The sequence below is a fragment of the Elephas maximus genome, chromosome 1 (genome assembly GCF_024166365.1).
Source record: "Elephas maximus indicus isolate mEleMax1 chromosome 1, mEleMax1 primary haplotype, whole genome shotgun sequence".
NCBI lineage: Eukaryota > Metazoa > Chordata > Mammalia > Proboscidea > Elephantidae > Elephas > Elephas maximus.
In genome coordinates this window covers 195,095,653-195,119,225 of record NC_064819.1, presented here as the reverse complement: position 1 = coordinate 195,119,225, position 23,573 = coordinate 195,095,653, and the positions used below count along the sequence as shown (strand labels likewise).

General features: G+C 37.2%; 1 protein-coding gene across 2 annotated transcripts in view; it reads right to left on the bottom strand.

Moving 5' to 3' along the window:
• RSPO3 (R-spondin 3) overlaps positions 1-23,573 on the bottom strand; it is a 97,582-nt gene that overhangs the window by 59,533 nt on the left and 14,476 nt on the right. For both annotated transcript variants that reach the window (XM_049903217.1, XM_049903305.1), the window contains exons 2-3: positions 6,420-6,611; positions 3,073-3,219 (exon numbers count right to left, since the gene is read on the bottom strand). In XM_049903217.1, coding sequence (XP_049759174.1) covers positions 3,073-3,219; positions 6,420-6,611 — 339 coding nt within the window. The remainder of the gene's footprint in view (positions 1-3,072; positions 3,220-6,419; positions 6,612-23,573) is intronic.

The following is a 23,573-nucleotide window of genomic DNA, read 5'->3' as shown; positions in this document are numbered from 1 at the left end:
TTAGGCATATCAGCATGTATTTTAGGTAAAGTCTGGGTTGATTTTAGCTGATATGCTGCTTTTGGAGTTAACTTGACAGAGTGATTTCTAAGATTAACTTTTCCAGAAGACTTTTTTTTTTTTTTGAAGATTAGTTTCCTTCTTCTGTATGTATTAGTCCTTCTTTTCAATAATCATTTCATAGCAGGTGATTTTTGCCCTTCTACAAAAGAGAAATACTGTAGAATTAACCTACAATGTTAATGTCCAAAAACTATTTCTGGAAATAAATGAAAGCTTTAGAAAAAATGCTGAAGATAACAACAACAACAACAAAAAGGTGATTTATATTATATTCAGGTCATTAAATGAACAATGCAGAGACTGGGACACTAGTTGGTTAAGAGATAGTTAAGAAAAACAGATTTACTCAACTTCTCTATTTCTTTTATCATCTGTATTAAGAACAGTCTTAACAATTCAGCTATTTACTAATGGAACGAGTGTCTCAAAAAAGCGATGGGATCCCTATCCCTGGAAGCAGTCATGCAGTGGTTAATCATTAGTCTGGGATACTGCAAAAGGGATTCCTGAATTGGGAGGAACATTGAACACAATGTTACACCACCATTACTCTTTGCTTTAATCCTTGTTGATGGACTGCATGGCTCCACAGGGAACATAGCCAGGGCATGTCATTTGTGACTCAGTGTTTAGAGCTGTACGTCTTCCCTCTGTCACTACCTGAACAAGGCAAACTTTTCAGGAGGAGCACTGAGATGACAGGACAGTGCAGAAAGGTAGGAAATTTAAAGTACAAAGTGGAAGGGATATGCTCTTCTATAAAATTGGACATTTCTGGTTAATTTGACCTGTAAACCATGGGGAGTGATATATTGTGGCATACATTGTTCATCCTACTTCTGTATCAGGGGAATATTTTCTCTGTTTATGATCTTTCCTCACAATTTGAAATCTGGGTAGGAAACAACAGATATAGTACAAATTTTAGCAAAGTGAGAAAAAGATTCTTCAGCCTTTTAGATGAGCACTGGGGAGCTGGAGTCAAGGTACTAATTACAGTACTGACAATAACTGTCCTTGTGGTCATCATTTCCGCTCTCTGGGTTCTAATTTCTGCATTTGTTAAGGAAACAGGCATTGCTATTCCTTTGTTATAATGTAGCAGGTCATAATTTTCCCTGAAATACTGTGGCAAGGCCATAGGTATAGCAAGTGTAGGGCCTGTAGTCTAGACACCACATAATAGAAGACATCTACATGAAGAAAGCAATAAGAGCTGGCTCTGAACAAAAATTGCTAATGTGTGGTACTACTGTGGCCTCAGTCATTTTGAGGCAGGTTCTGTAAATGGCATGTAGAGTGCTAACCCCTGTTCTAATATACGTACACTTCCAAAATTTAATTGTGTTAAGAAACAGTCTTTGTCTCGACAATAGTATAAATTACCAGTAAACTTAAAAGGCTAATCTAACAGTTGTTGTTGTTAGCTGCTGTCTAGTTGGCCCCTGACTCATGTCCACACCATGTACAATGGGACTGGACTATTATGATCCATAGGGTTTTTATTGGATAATTTTTCAGAAGTAGATCACCAAGACTTTCCTCCGAAATCTAACAGTACCAAGTGCTAAATGCACTTTCTGATAAAATAAAAAGCATTAATGTATGCCATGGATTGATTTGTGCCCCCCCAAAATATGTGTTGACTTGGTTGGGCCATGATTCCCACTCTCATGTGGTTGTCCTCCATTTTGTGATTGTAATTTTATGTTAAAGAGGATTAGGGTGGGATTGTAACACACTAAGGTCACATCCTTGATCCAGTGGGCAAGGAGTTTCCCTGGGGTGTGACCTGCACCACCTTTTATCTTACGAGAGATAAAAGGAAAAGGAAGCAAGCAGAGAGGCGGACCTCATACCACCAAGAAAGCAGTGCTGGCAGCAGAGTGTGTCCTTTGGACCCGGGGTCCCTGTGTGGAGAAGCTCCTAGTCCAGGGGAAGATTGATGAGAAGGCCAACACAGAGAGAAAGCCTTCCCCTGGAGCTGACGTCCTGAATTTGGACTTTTAGCCTACTAGGACTGCGAGGAATAAAGTTCTCTTTGCTAAAGCTATCCACTTGTGGTATTTCTGTTATAGCAGCACTAGGTGACCAAGACAAAGCATTTCAGATAAAACACCTTTCAAGGGCTGAATGCTACACCTTAAACAACTAAGAAAATATAAACATGTGTCCTTTTTCCTGGGCAGAGAAATAGCACAAACTTTCTGCAACTCATCCTGAATTTCTGTTTTTGAATATTCCACAGAATTGCTTCCTATTTTTTCCCACTGTTTGGAACTTATTACTGCTAATCATTAAAAAAAAAAAAATCATTAGCCCTTAAAAAAAAAAAAAAAGAAAAATTTTTTAGGACCTATTAAAAGACAAACTCAAAGTGCTTTCTCATGTACATTTTCCCTATTTCTAAGTTATTTTTCTTGACTAAAGAAAAAAGACATAACCATGATAAGCCATGTGTTGTTTCAGGATTGTTGTTTTCCAGATGCTTCTGAAATTATTTTTAAAATATCTATTTATTTCATTCTACTGAGCATTAACGGGATGTATCACAGAATATGTTTTTCCCCCTTGGAAAAAAACTTTGGTCACTGGTCAAGATTAAACCTCAGTGTTTGTGATAAAACTCTTGCCCTAAGGTAGAGATTTGGTTAAGATCAAGTATAAAAGATAAATATATAAACAGAAAGGAAATAAACTGTCTAAGTAAAACTTCATGAAATAATGATATAAAATAAATCTATAATGATCTAAATAGTTGAAACAATTATCATAGCCCCCTAGAAATAATGTAGTGTCCACTGGATTTGAATTGCACTGTGATATATGGTGGGTAAGGTGATGGGGACACCATTAAGATGATATCTTCGTAAAGAAGGATGGGGAGGGCCTTTTAGAGAAGGGTCCTCAGGTTCTTGTGAAATAGGACTTGGAGAGGCACCCTCGTGGAGACTGAATTACTATCTGAGGTGTTTATCATCCATCCTAAATCTCAGAGTTCTTCCTCACCAATACTGACGCACTCCATGGTGTGGTTGTTGGCTTCCAACCCTTCCGGGCAATTGTCAAGGCACTTTCCAAGGTGTAAGTAAAATCCACTTTTACACTTTGTGCAGAAATTTTTGTTGAAACAGGTATCACAGTCAGCTTTGCATTCTAAAAGAGAAGGAACAAAGGGAACCATGTTTCCATTACCTTCATTTAACTATTGCTGGTCTACTTTTGCAGGTTTCCAACACTGACATTTGCAACTTCTGTGTTAAACAATTTGGGTTAAAAATTATTTTACTAAACTGAATTAAGGATTCCTCCACAGTTATTCAGTTGATATACATCAGTCAATGATTCCAAAAGCACTGGCCTGGTTGTGTTCTTTTTTGGTTTTGTTCTTTTTGGTAATGTTTGGTAATTAGTCTACTGTCAAGAAGGTTTATAGGACCAAGTATCTATTTACACTAGTGGATAATGAAAATGTTTTATAATTTTAATAACAGGTACTGGGATATTCCCATTGTGCTGTTCTTAAGATTTATTTGTTCATTCAACAAATATTTGGTGGCCCACTATGTGCTAGGCGCTATTTTAGGCATTGGGTTGACAGCAATATAAAAGAGGATATGGTCTAGACTTCACAAAGCTTACATTGTAGGATGAGAGACACAATAAATAATAACTATAGTTGACCCTTATACGGTGTTTACTATAAGTTAGGCACTGCTACAAGTGTTTTACTTTGTAATTTAAACCTTACAATAGTTCAATGAGGTAGTCTCTATTATTATTCTCATTTTATAGATAAGGTAACTGAGGCTCAGAAAGGTTATGCAAACTAGCCTAAGATCATATACCAGATTATATTTGAAACCAGGAAGTCTAGTTCAGGGTGATAAGTACTGTACTCTGGGGAAGAGGAGGTCAGGGTAGGTAGGAAAGAGACATGGAGAATGACTGATAAGGTGAAGAGGTTGACTGTTTTGGATAAGATGGTCAGGGAATGTCTCTCTGAGGAGGTGGCATATGAGCAGAATACTGAATGAAATGAGAGATCCAGTTATGGAAAGGTGTGGAGGGAAATCTTTCCAAACAACCAGAACAGCAAGTGTGAAACAATAAGTGTGGAACAGTAACTGCAAAGTCTTGAGATTGAAAAAAATCTTTTAAGAAGACTAGTGTGGCTGTTGCAAAGCAGATGATGACAAGTTACAGGAGATGAGTTTGGACAGGTAGGCAGGGTCATATACAGTGTTTGGATAGAGGAGCGATGTTTTAATTTACAGCTTTGAAAGGTGAGTGCAGTGTGGAGAAAAGGCTTTCAGGGTCCAGGTGAGAGGTGATATGAGGGTGCTTAGACTAGGGTGGAAACCCTGGTAGTGTAGTGGTTAAGTACTACAGCTGCTACCCAGTAGATGGGCAGTTTGAATCTACCAGGTGCTCCTTGGAAACTCTATGGGGCAGTTCTACTCTGTCCTATCAGATTGCTATGAGTTGGTGTCAACACAAAGGCAATGGGTTTGGTTTTTTTGGATAGACTAGGGTGGAAACTGGGGACTTGTTAAAATTGGTCGTCAAACAACAAAACTGATGGATTGAATACGGGGTGTGAGAACAAGAAAAGGATAGGTTACTTTTAGGTTTTTCACTTGAAAACTGAGAAAATATTGGTGTCATCTCCTGAGATAGGGAAAACAGTTGAATGTACAACCTGATTTAAAAATACAAGGTAACATGAAGCCTTTGGTGCTTATATGACTAAACAACATGCTGTATACTTTGTAATCAATATATCTCATTCATAAAAATAATTTATAATTAAATGTTATATGAGAATAAAATATATTTCCTTTTTATCTTATTTGGCTGATGATTCTATTTTTCTGTGCCAAATAAACATACTTGCATTTTATCTTCTATGAGGACAAAATCCAAATCAGAATGGGGCATATTTTAGAAAGTGGGCTAATAAAATTTAATAAAAATAAAAATCTTCTCCTTGTTTCAGTGTGCTTATTCCAATCTCTGTTTCTGTGTCATATTATGAACAAATATGGCCTTATTTTATCTTTAAAACACTAAAATTTAGACTCCATAATGCACCGGTCTAGATGAATTTGTAGGAAATAAAGGAAAAATGATTGCACACTAGATTTCTCTAGGTGCTTAATATCTTTTTCCAAAAGAAGAGTTGGAAATACTCAACAAGAAATGCTGTCACTCTACAAACTCTTATTTTGTGAGATATTTTAGACTGTAATCAGAGAAATTAAACTAGAAAAATTGAAGTAAAAACATTTTACTTTACTTCATTTGATTACTTTAAACTTTGAAATGCAATTATTAAGAATAAAATTTATTTTCTATTTGTGATAATCATATTCATTTACATATTAATATTGTCTCTTATAATTGAATGTTTTTTCCTCCAAAGATCTGGAATCAAGGCATGAAAATGCTAATACTTTTATTTGTAAACATGCTCCAAAAACCATTTACCTGAAAAATCGCAAAAGAATGGACTCTAAAATCTGGCTGTCAGTTTAAGATCAAACGAAAAATGTATCTCAAATATATAAATTTTTGGTCTGGGGAAATTTTAAAATTTCAATAAAGTCTGAAAGTTAATGGACAGTATTTTATTTAAGATTGAAAATTTAGGAATTTCAGAAATGTGGAGATAATTCTCTTTCTATCTCATTATTTTTATCATTTAAATTTTTAATAGGGCAGCTAATGGGGCACTTCTTACTCTCCATTCCTGTTGTAAGTGGTGATATTCAGTGTGGCAAGAGAGAACTCTCATTCTGGAGATGACGAAATGAAGAGCATAGTTTATCTACTCTGTGAGAATAAGAGACTCACTGGGAAGTGTCATAGGCTCTCTATACATAAGTTATCTCTGGTCTATATATTACCAAACTAAGAAGAAAATATCTGTCACTTATTTGAATTAAGGACTGTTGTTAAGGAGAAACAAATGGAGTCATTTATTTATTGATAAATAAACACTTCAGTTGCTATACCGAAATCCTTCTTAAAGCCAAAATGGCTGAAATTATTCTTCAAGTCTTCAAGTACTTGGGTTGTTGAGATAGTAACGAGAACGAAGATGAGATTGCCACTTGCAGTACTTTTCTGTAGATTAGCTGAGTAATAAAATCATGTTCTTAGCTTTTGATTTTACAATAAAAAAAAAAGTTAGGTTTTTTTTTTTTTTTTTTTTTTAATGGCACAATATTCCTGCCCTGAGAGCTTTCTAAGGATCATTTAACAAAAATATCAGATAAACAATATGTTAGGGCCCTTCTAACATGGAAAAGTTCACAAGGATGAGATAAAACCAGTTTTGTGTAGGCACTTACTTGTACACTTATTTATATCTGGATATCGAGTTCCATAATATCCACTTGGACATGAAGAGAGACACACTCCAATCTGCTTCATGCCAATTCTTTCCAGAACAAAAAATAGTCTGGGCTTACATGACAAACATCCATTGTAATCTGAACATGTTGCACAGCCTCCTTGGCAGCCTTGACTGACGTTAGGATGCACTGGGGAGACAAATGTAACAAGACACGAACAAAGTGAAATCATAGATATAGACATGAAATAGCATTCTTGGGGCAGGATACATTTTTCTTTCATTAGCTTTCAATTTAGTGGTAATGGGCAGAAGAGGTGGGATTTTTTCCACCTCTCTATTCTCTGATGCGGTATTTCTTTTTAATACATGTATTGTTTTTAATTTTGAAACTCTTAAAATTTGAGCTTTTGAAAAAGAATAAATTCCTCAAACTACTTATAGATTATATCACACATACACACATATATATATTATCACTAACTCTATGGGGCAGTTCTAGCCTGTCCTATAGTGTTGTTATGAGTTGGCATCATCATTGAACCAGCACCCTGGGAGATTGTGGACTGGGTAATTTTGTGCTCATTTAATTAATACACATTAGTTTATTAGTTTTGTTCTTTATTTATATGGTGGGTGATAAGCACATGTCTCTACTTTCTTAAGCAAAGATGACAATGCGCATCAGGATTTAACTTGAACAAGGAAACTAAATTCTGGGATAAATTTTTTTCAATTATGGTCTATTAGAAAACACAATTTTATTCTGATTCAGTGCAAACTGATTCTTGGTGTAGGTGTTCTGTCCCAACTAATACTTTCCTGAAATATTCCTTTTCACATAAGTTTAATATTTATCAATTAAAATCTTATGTAATAGTGAAAATTTGATATTTTTCTTATCAGTATTTCCATGTGGGTCATATGTGAATGCTTATAATGACTTATGTTCAATATCTATCTTATACTTTTTGTACCGTCATCTTTCACTTGCTTGGCTGAAAGGTGTACTTCAGCTCACCCTGAGGACTACTGCTACTCCTATTCCCAAGAATTTCAAGTTTCCAAGAGTCACTGATATATTACGTGTGACTGTTCACTAGTAAGTCTGGACAAATAAACACAAACATTTGGGAGACTTATGTTTAATTGGTATCTTCACAACGTTAAACCTGCTTAAGACCATTAAAAACATTAGCTAGTCATTATTGTCCTGTGTGTGAGCTGGTGGAGAATTTCCGATAAGCTGCATCTCTCATGCAGCTGGTGTTCGGGATGATTTCTTCCCCTAATGCACTCTCTATACAAACACGGTATTAATAGCTTCATTGTTCTTTCAGGAATCCATAAGGGAAGCATCATGACCCTTTGAGAAACAAAGGTTGAGGCACAGGAGTCTGAAAGCATCCTAGAGTATTTCTGTTTTATTAGCAGCGGAATGGATAGCCTCTCACGGACTTCATCATTATTAAACCTGTCTACACAGGGATATTTGGTTATTACCAAGTTCTTCACCACAAAAATAAATCCCACCAAGTTTAGTTAGAAGGGGCATCCACAACCTTACCACAGGGGTGCGCGGGTTAGCTAGAAAGAGGTCATTCGGTTGACCAGCGTCCTCTGCCTGGAGGAAACCATCCCTGAATCAGCCACAGGAACCACAAGCAGCTCATTCTCATTCCAAGACATTTTGTAAATAAACTGAGGAAATATGTGAGGGAAGGGAAGCCTGTTTTTCCTGTACATGCTCCTCTGTGGGGCGGGGTGGTCACATAAAGTGGCACAGGAGGTTTAGACATTATAGGACCTGGGGGACTTGCAAGTAAAAACTGCTTTCCAAGTAACAAGGTCATTTTTCATGCCAGTAAGTCAGTATTGGTGACTTACAGAAAATGTATGCATATTTTAAGTGGGAAAATATCCTAAAAATGAAAGGGAAAAGACAGCACATATGTTTAGAAACTAACCCATTTCAAGAAGTCAGAGGTGTAGGTAACAACCTATAAGAAAAATTTTTGTAAGAATTGTCTATTGAAAAGTAGACCTCGATTTGAAAGCAAATCGCTCTAAACTCAGGGTACTACTAAGTGAGTCTGAGTTTAAGGAAGATGAATCAGGCTGGTCCATATCCAATCTACCCCTATTTCTAAAATGTGGCTGCCAAAAGGAAACACAATTTTAATTTTAACCACCCTAAAAGTTTTGTCAAATATGATATGACTTCAAATCGAGCAGTTATGAAAATAAACATGATTCATGTTCAGAGCCTCAAGACCTGGCATATCTTAAAATAAATTTCATTTAAAAACTGGGTTTTGGATATTTGGAAACTTCTCTAGGAGAGAGTTCTGTATGGCTCCCACAATCAGTAATGGCTTTCGCTGAATTTATGAGATGTAACAATGTTTTTTTTTTTTTTTTAACAATGTGCCTTGCTCAATTCCCTCTTCCTCTAAAATTTTTACGAATAAAACGTAGCAAGTCAACTCACACATTTTGCTATGTTCATTCTTTTTTGCTTATTTATTTTTTCTCATTTTGTCTTATTATGAAAAGTTTTTGTAAAAAAATTTGATTTTTGAAAAAACTAGGAAGCCATTATTGTCTTAACTTGTAATGAATATTTATTTGGTATTTTTTCCTTTAATTAAGGAATTTTGAATTTGGATGGGTACAAATGACAACAAACTTTGCTTTTATAAGATTAATGCTATGCTGTGGAAATTAAGGGAAATTGCAACTGTGAGGGTCAGATTATATGATTTTAGACTTGTTTTATGTTTGAGTAGTGTAAAGACTGCTTTCTCGAATGCTGTATCAGGATCAGTCAAATTACACAGTCAGTATTACACAACTAGATACAAATTTCCCACACTTCATCTTAAGGCAAGAGCTTTTACTTTTTATGTGGAAACCGCAGAAAACTTTGGTCTGGATTGACTGTCACAACTCTTTCAGCTCTAAAACCTTATGCTTCTACGACAGAAAATAGAATGTTAGTTTGTCATGATTCTTTCTTCCATTCTAATATTCACACTTCATTTTGCATTTCTGAATCATTTTTTCTAAACAATTCTTTTCTACTATCATTTTATAGGAGTCATGGAAATAGGGATGGTGGCGGGGAGATAGAGGAGGCTTCATAGAGTAGCTAACATTTGAATTTAATCTTAGAAAATGAGCTGCAGTTTATTAATACATAGTGGTCATGGTAGCACTAGTGGAGCGAACACCACAAAGTACCCAAATTAAGAAAGAGATTTTCATGAATTCTATGTAACTGGTGCATAAACCCATTGCTCTCGAGTTGATTCCAGCTAATAGCGATCCTATAAACCAAAAACAAACTCGATGCCATCGAGTCAATTCCAACTCATAGTGACCCTATAGGACAGAGCAGATCTGCCCCATAGGGTTTCCAAGGTTGTATCTTTATGAAAGTAGACTGCCACATCTTTCTCCCTCAGAGGTGCTGGTGAGTTTGAACTGCCAACCTTTTGGTTTGCTGCTGAGCACTTAACCACTGCACTACCAGGGCTCTGACTGGTGCATAAGTAGTGGTTAATGGAGGTATGAAGAATGCCAAGAAGATTGGGAGCATAAGGATAGTCTAGGTTACAGAACTTTTTGTGTGCTGTGCCAAGGAAATTGTTCTGTAGAAATGGGGGGAGCAGATTCAATCTGGGAAGTAACATGGTCAGATCTGTATTAGAAAGATAATTTCCATGGCAGCAGTGCAGATATGGAAGATAGAAGAGGCTAATGCAGTTGTCAAGGAAAGAGACTGATGATGGGTTAATTTACGGCAGAGGCAGTATGATGTGGTGAGGAAGGGATGCATGCTCAAGGGCTATTTAGGACATGGCATTAATCAAATGTGGTGAACAACGCAATGTGGAGTGAGCAAGAAAGATGATTTCGGGGGTTATTTCTAGTTCCAGCACTCAATATAGAGGGTAGGAGTTCCAGGGGAAGGAAAAGATGATAGTTGAAGAGCAGGGCAAGGTGTCTAGAATAAAGAGATCTTTAATTTTGCAAAATATCTAGGAAGTGATGTTTAGTTTCTAGAACTGAAGACTGGCACAGGGGCTGGAGATGTACAGGTAAGTCTCTGGTGACGGCTACTTAATTACAGAAGATAACTTGAAGGGAGAAGGTGTTGAGGAATGCCAGAAAAGAGGAACGTAGTTCAAAATAAGGTATATTTGGCAAGAGACAAGATGTTTATCAGGTGAGTTTAATAATAATTTGTATTTCTACACCATTTTGATTTCCAATGTATGTATTTAATATAATGCTAAATTAACTGTGGTAACTGCCCTATGAAAAAAGGGTAAAGGCTACCATAATTATTTATTTTGAAGCCCCAAACTAAGACTCGATGAAATACTGTAAACTACTGGACAAGTAGTGAGTTTTGATCAAGAGTTAGACCTTAGATCTTCAGTATCTGGTACAGGTCGTGTTTTATATAAGCAAACTTTAGATGTGTAACAGGGATAGGTATGAGAAGAAAAATGGATAGAATTCATGGTAACTTTAAATTGGGAACTTCTGATTACAAATGTATCACGTGAACACAAAAAAATAGTGTGTTTTCCCCTAAAATTGATAGAGAAGGACCTTTTCTTGTTTATGAAGGTTAAGTATATAAAAAGAATATATATTAATGCATACCTTAAACCAATTTGCTATGTCTGACTGTCGACACTACCTGAATGTCTTCTACCTCTCTAGCTATTAAACAAGCCTTCCTACTCTCTCTCTGTTTGATAACTTTTAACTTACAATACATAACTGATACAACAGTTTTTAAGGTATTATTGTTGTGAGAGCTAATTCAACTTCTTTGATAAACCAGCCAGAACACAGTTTTGAAAAATAACCCGTTTCTGTCTGTTTGATTCCAACTCATGGTGACCCCATGGGCTGTAGAGTAGAACTGAGCTCCATAGGTTTTTCGAGACTTTTACCTTTCGGAAGCAGATCGCCAAGTAAGATAGCATTTGGCAAATACAAAACCTTCGGCCATTCATGTTTATGGCATACCAAATTGATTGCAGTATTGGAACCCAAGTTCTGTTTCTGTAACAACTTAACTGCAAGGTTCAAAGATTTGTTTTAATTTAATCTTCTTTTAAAACTCAACTGCAAATGTACTATATCTATTGTAAGTTGCTATGTGGAAGGAATCCATTATTGCAGGCTTCCAATTACCTCTGAGGATCATTTATTTGTGGTTAAAGGGTTTCCAGAAATACAAGATGTAACAGACCGTAGGTTTAGAAAATAGGTTTGACTAAGTTAAAAGTTAAGTATCAAATATATACAGCTACTTCATAATTATATAATTTAGATAATTAAAAATCAATGAATTCACATATTCAATAAAAATTATTTTCAACTAAAGAAATATATACAGATTCTCCCTAAGGTATTATTGTCTTCACAACACTTACTTCCTAATCTATGCAGTGGCCTTAAGAGACAGGGTAGAGAGAAGAATGGAATTCCAAAATTAAAGTTATTTTTAAATCTGTCTTTTCCCCCCACACCCTCTGCTTTTATAAGGATATTTACACTGATTATAAACATCTTGAGGGCAGGGATCTAGTTGGGTTTGAACATTTCTTCATCCCACCCCCCACACAGGGCAGGTATTATGGGTTGAACTGTATCCCCAAAAAGATTTATTCAAGACTTATCCTGTACCTATGCATGCAAGCTTATTTGCAAACAGTCTTTGTAGATGTAATCAAGATAAAATGAGGTCATACTGGATTGGGGTGAGCCCTACTACAAGGCCTGGGGAAATCTAGACACAGAGAGATATACAGGGGAGAAGGTCATGTGAAGATGGAGGCAGAGGTTGGAGTTATGTAGCCCCAAGCCAAGGGACATCAAGGATTGCTGGCAACCACCAGAAACTAGGAAGAGGAAAGGCCGGTTTCTTTCCTAGAGGTTTCAGAGGAAGTATGGCCCTGCTGAAACTTCGATTACAGACTTCTAGCTGCCAGAACTGCCCTAGGAACTAATCTATCCAGCTACTTATTGAATAGTTGCTCAATAAAGAGTTAATTTTGGATGAATGAACCAGTACCAGTTACCATTCAGTTGATGCCGACTCAAGGCAACCCTCTGTATGTTAAAGTAGAACTGTGCTCCATAGGGAAACCCTGGTGGTATAGTGGTTAAGTGCTACAGCTGTTAACCAAAAGGTCAGCAGTTTGAAACCACCAGGTGCTCCTTGGAAACTCTATGGGACAATTCTACTCTGTCCTATAGGGTCACTATGAATTGGAATCGACTCGACGGCAGTGGGTTTTTTTGGTTTGGGGTGCTTCATAGGGTTTTTCAATGCCTGATTTTTCAGAAGTTGTTTATCAAGCCTTTCTTCAGAGGTGACTTTGGGTGGACTCAAACCTCCAACCTTTCAGTTAGCAGCTGAGAATGTTAACCGTTTGCACCACCCAGGAACTCCACTGAATGAATAAAGACAGTAAATATAAAAGAAATTCTATTTATTTGTGTTTTTTAAAAATAATATAGGTATTAAAGTAGTAAACATTTAACATAAAGTGCCTATAATAATTGCTTTTAATTGGGTTGTGCCTGTGAGTATCTGGTAAAGAAATCAAGTTCCAAATCACATACACTTTGAGGATGCTTAAATTATGAAAAATTAATCATTCGAAATAAAATTATGAAGCTGTTTACTTCAGTAATCTATTCATCTGTAGAAAACAGGCTTGTTTCTTGCCTAAGACAATTTTCTACTGTACCTTGGGATTTCATTGTTACAGAATCACATTTGGAGTAATGTTACGGTCACTGAATATTAAGAGATTTTATGGTTTCTCTGGAATATGTGGCATGCTCACTTTAAGAAAAAAAAATTTGTGTTAAAATTTGAATTAGGTGGTAGTCTCCCTCAAATTCTGTTGAGTTGACCCAAGAAAATATTGAGTCAATATTTCTTATTTGTTCATAAGTTAAAACTTCCAAGTTATAAAAGCAGAACTGACACTGGCTAGGTTGCCACAGCTATTTGGGTAATTTTGGGGAGTCAGGGATAGAAAGAAAAATATGTACAAAAGCTTTTTTGAATGAACAGGATTACTTTTTTTTTAATTGTAGTTTAATGAAGGTTTACAGAACAAATTAGTTTCACATTAAACAACTAGTACACATATTGTTTTATGACATTGGTTAACAACCCCACGACATATCAACACTCTCCCTTCTCAACCTTGGATTCCCTATTGCCAGCTTTCCTGTTCCCTCCTGCCTTCTAGTCCTTGCCCCTAGGCTGGTGTGCCCCTTCAGTCTTGTTTTGTTTTATAGGCCTACTCAATCTTTGGCTGAAGGGTGAACCTCAGAAGTGACTTCATTACTGAGCTGAAAGGGTATCCAAGGGCCATACTCCCAGGGTTTCTCCATTCTCCATCAAGCCAGCAAGTCTGGTCTTTCTTTTTGAGTTAGGATTTTGTTCTACATTTTTCTCCAACTCTGTCCGGGACCCTCTATTGTGATTGCTGTCAGAGCAGTCAGTGTTGGCAGCCGGGTACCATCTAGTTTTACTGGACTCAGTCTGGAGGAAGCCATGGAAGATGTGGTCCATTAGTCCTTAGGACTAATTTTCCCTCATATTTTTAGTTTTCTTCACTTTTCCTTGCTCTCCAAGGGGTGAGACCAGTGGGGAATCCCAGATGCCCACTCACAGGCTTTCAAAACCCCAGAGGCTACTCATCAAAGTAGAATGTAGAACATTTTCTTTATAAACTATGTTATGCCAACTGAGCTAGATTGAACATTACCAACTGAGATATAACACCTATTTACATTCTCAAAAAATGATAATCCAGGTGAATGAGGTCTATTCATAGTAGTACTCCATTATTATTCTTGATTAATAATAATTTGTTGAAAGAGCCAAATGTTTCCATATACAAATACATATAGATCTGGCTTTTGTTGAAATACTGGTTATTATCTGATGGTTTTAATGTTTTGATAGGCCAGTGTTTTACTCATGAAATAGATTAAATTTTACCTATGCTTTTTAAATATGTGTGTGCACACATATGTGTCGTATTTTTTTTTTTATCAGAGTCAATGGCACAGACATTAATTGACCTGTAGGGGTTAGGATAATAAATAGAGTCTTTTGTGTCTTTTGTCCCATTGAATCAACTTCGAATGCTCTGAAAGTTGGTGCCCACACCAACGGGTTCACAAAATTCCTGAGAGAGGAATGCAGTTACCAGCTGCTGAATGCAGCCCAGTTAGTAATCCACCATTATTATGTGGGGAAACATACTGTTTTTAATGGAAACTATTTCCTTGAGAACTTGGAAAATCTTTCTTTTTCTCCTACTGAATAATAATTTCCTGAAGGGAGTCTAATATTTATATTCTATAAATACTTTAAAATAAAACCACAGCAATAAAACAGGCCTAACATTCAGTAGCAATTAGCTAGACTTTCCACTAAAATCAAGCCAGCTCAAAATATTAAGAAAAAGGCTAGCAAATGATGGCAGCCGTAAAATTCCTGAAATCTAAGATATAATGAATATTTGGTAGATAGTTTTTTTTTTTTTAGTTAGTGGTTAAAATGATCTACTGCTAACTGAAAGGTCAGTGGTTCAAAACCACTAGTGGCTCTGCAGGAGAAAGATGTGGCAGTCTGTTTCCATAGAGATTTATAGCCTCGAAAACCCTATGGGATCGCTATGAGTTGGAATCAACTCCAGGGCAGTGGATTAGATGTCAGCCTGCTTTGTCTATCCACATGCTACGGAATCAGAAATGAAAGAAACAAAAGTTGGTTGCATCATATTTGGATACATTGTGGATACAATGATTAGTTATTTCAACAAAAACTTCTGAGAGCCTACTATGTGTCCAGCACCACACAGGGTGCAGAGAATGCGGGCGCTAGCAAGATATCTGGTTCCAGGTCTCAGGACATTAACCAGTTAATAAGCAAGTAAACAAATAATTAAATGATTAAGGATTGTGATGAGTGTTATGAAGGTAATAAAATGGTGGATTAGGTGGAGAATAACTCTGGAAAGCTACATTAAATAAGGTGGTCAGGGAAGGCCCCTTTAAGGAGGCTACCCTTTAGCTGAGATGCAGAGAACAAGGAGTCAGCCAAGCAAACCTAAGGAAGAATATTCCAGGCAGAGTGTCAGCAGCTGCAAGGATTTCAAAACTGTGTGGAAGAACTGGGTATGAGGAGTAGTACCAGGGGAACCAATGAGGCAGCAGCACTCTGAGTGATGCCATAAGGTTAAGGAAGGAAGCTAGAGCCAGGTTCTATAGGCCCTTATGGACCAAGGTAAATCACCTGGATTTTATACTAAGTGTATTTAGATTCTGCTTTACTAAGTAGCTATCAGAAGGACAGGAAAGAAAAAATTCTGCCTGATACTGTTATTCACTTTAATTTTGGTTAATTTTAAGAATGTTGCAACAGAACTGGTATCTCACGAAAACATGTTCTCTTATTAATTTTTATATTAGAGGAGAATGTTGTAACTAGGCCCTAACTTGGGAATTTATATTCAGATTCCATTCTTTGAAGAGACTGTGTATTGATCTGCATGTTCTTTGCTCTTGGGAACATTTCCTGTCTCATTTCTTCCTCCCCATCTCCCTCTAGCAGTAACTCTAGTTTGCTTTGAGGTTTTCAATTTTCATTCTCTTTTTATTGGAGTATAGGGGCGAGTGGGGAGCACGAGGAAAAAACAAGAAAGTTATGAAATATATTAGAGGTCATAAGAACAAAGACAGAGAATAAAAAGTACAAATTTTTGTAATCATGCATAAAATCTTTTCTTGTAGTTCTCCAAATTGTTGACATTAGCAGTACATATTTTTATTGACACAGCCTAAATAATTCAGAGCAACACTATGGCTTTCACTTCTAACATAACCTTCCTTTCTGAATCTCAATACTATGTTGTTTACCAAATGAATTAACAACCTATAGGCTAATTCCGAAGTCGAGTCTTCAAAAGTAGTGAAAACCATATTAGTTTTCTTATGATCTGCCAGACAGCTATAGCTGATTGCACTGCTGGAACGGTAACAAAAAACATTTGTAGAACCAAAACTACAGAAGAGTTTTTTTTCCCTAACCACAGTAGAAAATCTATCATAAAGTTAATGCACTCTGCTGCGGGTGTAAAATGTAAGGTACTGAATCAGCATGTCCAGCTGTTGCAAAGGGAGGGAAAGCTTCCCCTTCTCCAAGTGGCCATGCTCCCAAGTGGAGGTGAATAGAGGACAAGAAGGGGTGGATAGGGGTAACAGAGACCCGGATTCTGTAGAGAGCCAGAACCTGTTGATGAGTTAGTGGGTGGTAATAACAGCGTTTTTCATGAGACAGATCCAACAGTGTTCATCTAACAGTGGGAATCATTATGTGCTCTGGCCTGGCTCGGAGAGCCATTCCTCTTTTTTTTTTTTTAAAGGAGAGAACTAATTGGAAATCAACATAAACAGAAAATGTGATAGTTTAATGGTAACGAATCTGCACGGGTGTGATCCCACAGTTACTAGCTCTGCATTCTTGAGTGAGACAAACTTCAGTTTGTGCTGAAAACAAACTCCACTTTGTTATATAATGAATAAACTTGGATCTTCTCACCACATAGCATGCTAAAGTAGCATATCTGATGGCTGAAGCCTTAGCATAAGCAAACAGCAGGCGAGGGACTTGTGGTATTTTAACAGGCACAAGAAAATGTGCAAATAGGGGGTATACTATTAAAAAAAAATCCAACTTTATGTGTCACAGCCAAAATCCCGAGCTGAGAGAATAAGAGGACTTTTCTTTCAAGTTAACAAGAATGTTGACGGAACAGAAGAGGAACATGCATGCACCTTTGTGAGTATGACACATTTTTTTAAAATTATGTGCGTGGCTCACTGCATCACCACCTAGTTTAGGAATGGGCCCTGCACACTCCCAGAGGGGCATTGGGACTGGGGGGTGGAGCACCGGCTCTGGACCCATATAGAGTCTGATTTTGAATCCCAGTTCTGCCATTTACTAACTGAATAATCAACATCTATCTCTTCATCCAGCTGTTCATTAAAGAAAAAATTAAATTATTCAGCATCCAGACACTGTGCTAGTTAGTGAGTATACAAAGATGAATAAAACCAATTATCTGTGACAAGGAGTTCACAGTCTGATTATTTATTTAGACAAAAGTTGTTTAACCTCTTTGAGCCTAGGCTTCCTCTCTACTTGAGAGAGACTGAGAGGATTAAGTGAGATGATGATAAAGCACCTATTAGCCTAATAACAGTACAAGCTGCTGAGGAGTCGATTCCAACTCATGGTGACCCCATGTGTGCAAGAGTAGAGCTGTGCTTCATAGAGTTTTCAGTGTCTGTGAACTTTCAGAAAGGCATTCCCGGGACTTTCTTCCCAGGCACCTCTGGGTGGATTCGAACCACTAACCTTTTGGTTAGCAGCTGAGTGCTTAATTGATTGTGCCACCCAGAGATGTCTTATACCTACTGATTTCATTAAAAATCAGTAGGTGTAAGACATTCTGTTTTACTGAAGAAGCACGAACTACAGTCTTGTGTTATTTCTTCCTTATTTGAGGCAGCTGGCAGTTTTATCCAATAAAATTCTCTTGAAAACGTCCACGCAAGGAGGCTGGAGAAGGGGTAGATGCTGATGCTTCTCTGTCATACAGGCAATGTGGTAGACTTGGGGGAGTCAGGGACTCACTAACAGTCATAGGGAGTGGCTACTTTTTTTAATGGCTGCAGACACAGGCTTTGATGGTGGCCTCACACATCATTCTGGGTAAGAATGCCTCTGGAACCTGAAGAGAAGAACCTGCTTAAAAAGACTGGAAGACAAAAGGAAAGACTGGAAGAGGGGGCGGGCTGACTCATTAGGGGGAGAGTAAGTGGGAGTGTGTAGTAAGGTGTATATAAGTATATATGTGAGAGGCTGACTTGATTTGAAAACTTTCACTTAAAGAACAATAAAAATTATTAAAAAAAAAAAGACTGGAAGAAGAAAGCTGTGTCATAGGAATGATGTTGGTATGCTACCAAGACCCTAGCATTTATAAAACTTTCCTGCGTGTAAAACTTACCTGAGGTACATGTTTACAACACAGGAGCACAGGTTCCACTCCCAATGATTTCAATTCAGGAATTCAAAGCGGGGTCCTAGGGAGCTGTATGTATCAGAAGCACCCCAGGTGAGTCTGAGGTAGGTGATACAAATGTCACAATTTCAGTATTACACCATCTTTACAAAAAAGGTATTTATTCAGTGATTACTGGTAGCGCTATTCATACTGAGATAAAACCTGGTCTCTGACTCAAGAAGCCTACAATACAGTTAGTATAATAAGTATTTTTATATTCTAAAGGTCACAAATAGATGAACTGGAAAGTTAGTTCAAGAGACATCGAATGGCATTAATGGCTGAGGTATTTGAAGACTAAAGAGAGCAGTTAAAAAGAGTTACGAAATTTGAAAGAAAAGAAAAATTTTGACAGATGGAAAGGGAGATTGTTGTGAAAAGTGTTTATGTAGGAATACATAAAGAATATTTGAGAAACAGTGAAAATAACCATGTAGTTTAAGAGGCTCTTAGTGCTGTGGTGGCACAACGGTTAAGTGCAGACCTGCTAACAGAAAGGTTGGGGGTTGGAATCCACCCAGCAGCTCCCGCTGCATAGGAGAAAAGACCTGGTGATCTGCTCCCATGAAGATTACACCCTAACCCTATGAGTTACTCCATGGGGTAACTGTGAGTCAAAACCAACTTGACAGCACCTACCAACAACACAGTTAATTAGCTTTCAGCTGATAGACTCATAAAATCTTTGGAACTTCAGAGGGATCTAGTTTAAATTACTTCCCAGAACAGTCTACTTGATCATATGTGGTAAAATAATCCTCATGATATTTGGGAACACTCCATATAATGATTTTACAGCCATACTTATTAAAAACACATCCTTATATAGAATCTAATCCTAACTCCCAGGAAGTTCTACATACCATAGAGCACACCCAACAAGTTTTTTCCTCTTCCTTTAAGACCGTTTGTCTAACAACTGCTTTGACAAATATCTGCTTTGGATGGAAAGATGAATAAGATCTGGGAGCTCCAGTATGGTGACAGAGATGTAAAAAGTAGGGTAAATATTATCTAAAGGCCTTGTTACAAAGGAAGCAACTACCCACCTGGAAGCACCTTCTAGGAAAACCTGACATTCAAATTGGATTTTGAAAAGTAAGGGGAGGAGGGTGAGGGTTTGGATTGAATTTTACATATAATCTGGGGAAAATGTTTATAGGCAAGTGAATGACATGATTTAATTTGGTTTTAAGTAGATACTCTCTGGGGGTAGAGAGGAGGCTCCTTTTGGAGGAGAGACTAAAAGTTGAGAGATTCAATTTGATTTTGCGCAATATTCCTGGCATTGCTGCTAGGTGAATTAGGATAATGTTAACGGGATGAGAAAGAGGGGGTGGGTGGGATTCTGTAGTTATTTACAAAGAAGAGCTGACAGAGTTAACAGGCTCTGATTAAAAAAAAAAATTTTTAATGGGCAAATGAAAAAGTATTGTATGTTGATTCTGGGCTTTCTAACTAGGGAGACTGGAGCAAAAACAAAAAACAAAAAAACAGTGATGTAATTAACTGAGATAAGGACATTCAGATTCCAGACTAGAAGCATAGATAACTGAGGGAGGGAGAAAAGCAGTTAAAAATGCTTACTTCATTTTGAGGACCTGAGGGCTTGGACTTGTCTTCATTCTTCCTTGTATTCCAAATCATAGCACAGTAGCTGGCACATTAACAGGTTCACAATAAATGGTAAAGATTAAACCCCTCCAATAATCAGGCCTTATGAAGCTTAGTCCCTTGCCTAGGAGCACACTAGTTTTTTTTTTTTTTTTTTTTAAAAACATATTCCAGTGTTTGAATCATTCTCAGATGTTCACTTTTGGGTGAACGGTCATTATAAAGTCAGGACCTGGAAGGTTAGTCATGAAAATTATCCTGGAGTAGGAGCAGAAACACCTGACAAGCTTACTCATGGGCTTTTCCATCTTCCTCTGTAGTCCATAATAAATGATCACTGTATACTGTTGTTGTTAGGTGCCACTGAGTTGGTTCTGGTTCATAGAGACCCTATGTTCAATAGAACGAAATGCTGCCTGGTCCCGTGCCATCCTCATAATTCTTGCTGTGTTTGAGCCTATTGTTGCAGCCACTGTGTCAATACACCTCACTGAAGTCTTCCTCCTTTTGCTGACACTCTGTTTTACCAAGCATGATGTCCTTCTCCAGGGACTGGTCTTTCCTGATAACATATCCAAAGTAAGTGAGACGGAATCTCCCTATCCTCACTTCTAAGATCGGTTTGTGTATTCCATGTAGTGGTCAAGGGGTTACCATAAAAGGTTTGAAAAACATCTCGGAGAGATGGACAAAAATGAGCTATTTTTAATCATACAATATTTTAGTGTTTGTTTGGTAAAAGTAATTCCAGTTAATGAACTAGTGTGGAAGTTCAACTACAGAAATCAGTCAGCTTGCTGAAAATGGAAATCCACTCAGCCAAAATATGCTACTCCATTACAAGCTTTACCTAACAATGCCAACTACGTTAACAGTGCGGACAGCATCCTTCCTATGATTGTCACAGACGTCATGATAAGTGATCACTCCTATTCACTGGTCATAAATTTTAAGACCAGAAAATACTGGAAGGCCTAATAAATTCCAGTGTTTTCAGTCGATCTTCCACCCATCTTCCTGCTTCATCCTCACATGCTGTTTAGTACCCGTTTTCCAGAGAAACATCTGCATGTGCATTAGGCTCATTTGTAAACGCTCACTAATTTCCAAGTCTATTTAAACATGTCTACAAAAGAAAAATGATACAGCTTAAAAAGGATATCTAAGAGTTCTAAACGATTTTTAGCTGAATATTGTTTTTCAATTTTGGCTCTGTGTTTTCTCTCTTTAACCACTGTGAAATGCTACCAGGGCAGGTTTCATGTGTGTGTTTTACTCACTCTTGTAATCCCAGCACATAATAAATATTCAATAAGTAGCTGCTGAATGAATGAATGAATTAATGCTGTTTTAATTCAGGCTAAGTTCAATTTTAGTTTTTTTTTTCCAGATTTTTTCCCCTAAAAAGACTTCCTTTTCATTTGTCAGCTTTTTAAAAGTACGGTCTAACAAGTTCCATGAAAATACAAAGGGAAATTTAAGCTTTTGAATTCAAGCTCTAGCTCTTGAAGTTGACAGAAAACTATGTAAGGTTAGAGCATGCTGCAAGAAGGAAAAAGGAAAACTCATTGATCTTACTGTTGAAGGGACTTTAAGATCAGTCCCCTGCTTTAGGATAAATGAAAGATTATGAGTCCCATTTTATAGGTGATGCAACCTAATCTCCGACCAAATGATCTAAGATTATACAACAGAATATGAATTAGAAATCAGTCTACCTGTCTCTTAATGTGGGACTTTTCTCATTATAGTCCAAATCCAAGAAGATCTAGATTCTGAGAAGGCAATTAGAAAGACATGATTCTGTTGTAATGAAGTTTCCATTTTATCTCCCTTATGGTCCCTTTTTATTATTTTCTTTGCTAAGCCATGAACAAAGGCAGGATTCAAGTGAGATTCAGTTGCAGACTCAGCAGTGAATGACTGTCATTTTAGCACTGCAGCAGAACAAGGAGGAGTAAAATCTCATTGCAGATGCTTCAATATTATTGATGTAGCATTTTTTTTTCCCTAAAACGGCTTTTCACAGAAAATAATGTCCTAAGATACTCCTGTAAAGCTAAAACTGTGGATAATAGCAGGAAGCTTAGATTATGACTTAACAACAAAGAAACTGAATTAAAAATCATTGCTTTTTATAACTTAATGTAAGCCTTAAATCATCAAGGGCAGGTGGAAATAATTAATTGCTAGTCTAAAGGATAAGGGAACCTGGTGGTGCAGTGGTTAAAGCACTCAACTGCTAACCAAAAGGTTGACCCTTTGAACCCATCAGTTGCTTCTCGGGAGAAAGATATGGCCTCCTGCTTCTGCAGAGATTACAGCCTTGGAAACCCTATGGGGCAGCTCTACTCTGTTCTATAGGGTCACTTTGAGTTGGAATCGACGGTAATGGGTATGGGTGGTCTAAAGGGTGCACATCTTTTCAAGTCAAGTGGCACAGGAATAATTAAGACTATTATTACAAATATAGGATTAATTAATACAGTATAATTAATAATGAATACTGTAGAATGAATATGAAATGCAGTCAGTGAAAGCTTTAATGCTTTCAATTACTTAACTGATAACACTTGAAAATGCTGTGCAAACAGGAAAGTGCGGAGAGGAATACCAGTGAGCTCCCACCTTTTGAGGCTTGTTTGTCTAGGGTACCACCCATATAAGCATTACAGCCCAGCCATTATCCCTTTTAATATTCCTTGAATAATAATAATAAAGAAACCAGAGCTTCCATCAGATAAGTCCTCAGATAAGGTAAGTCATTTTGGTGTCAGCTCAAAGAAATAACTAAGAATTGCATTTGAAAGGGCATGGTGATAAGAAGATCAGTAATCCTCAACCCCTTTTAACCTGAAAAAATCTGTTGCTGTTGAGTCAATTCGGACTCATAGCACCCCCCTAGAGGATAGAGTAGAACTGCCCCATAGGGTTTCCAAGGAGCCCCCTGGTGGATTCGAACTGCCAACCTTTTGGTTAGCAGCTGTAGCTCTCAGCTACTACACTTCCAGGGGTTCCAACCCCTTTGAAACCATTAAACACCAGTAGCAATTTTTTACTCTTTTTAATTTAACTCATTTCCCCTAAATTTTCTGCACATTAAAGATGTCATCTCTGTAATGATAATTTAGAATAATATTTTGCAGTTCAGGTTACAGTTCATTCTAATTCCTCTCTTGATTCTTTCTCCCTTAGTCCTCTCTCCAGTGTGACCGACCATATCATCGTCTACGCACCGTATAGCATAGGGCTTGCTGTTGCAAACATTAATAAGATCTATCATTTAGGAACAGTTACTTACACTTTGTTTAATCTCTAATGGAAAGGAGTTCTCTAAATATTTA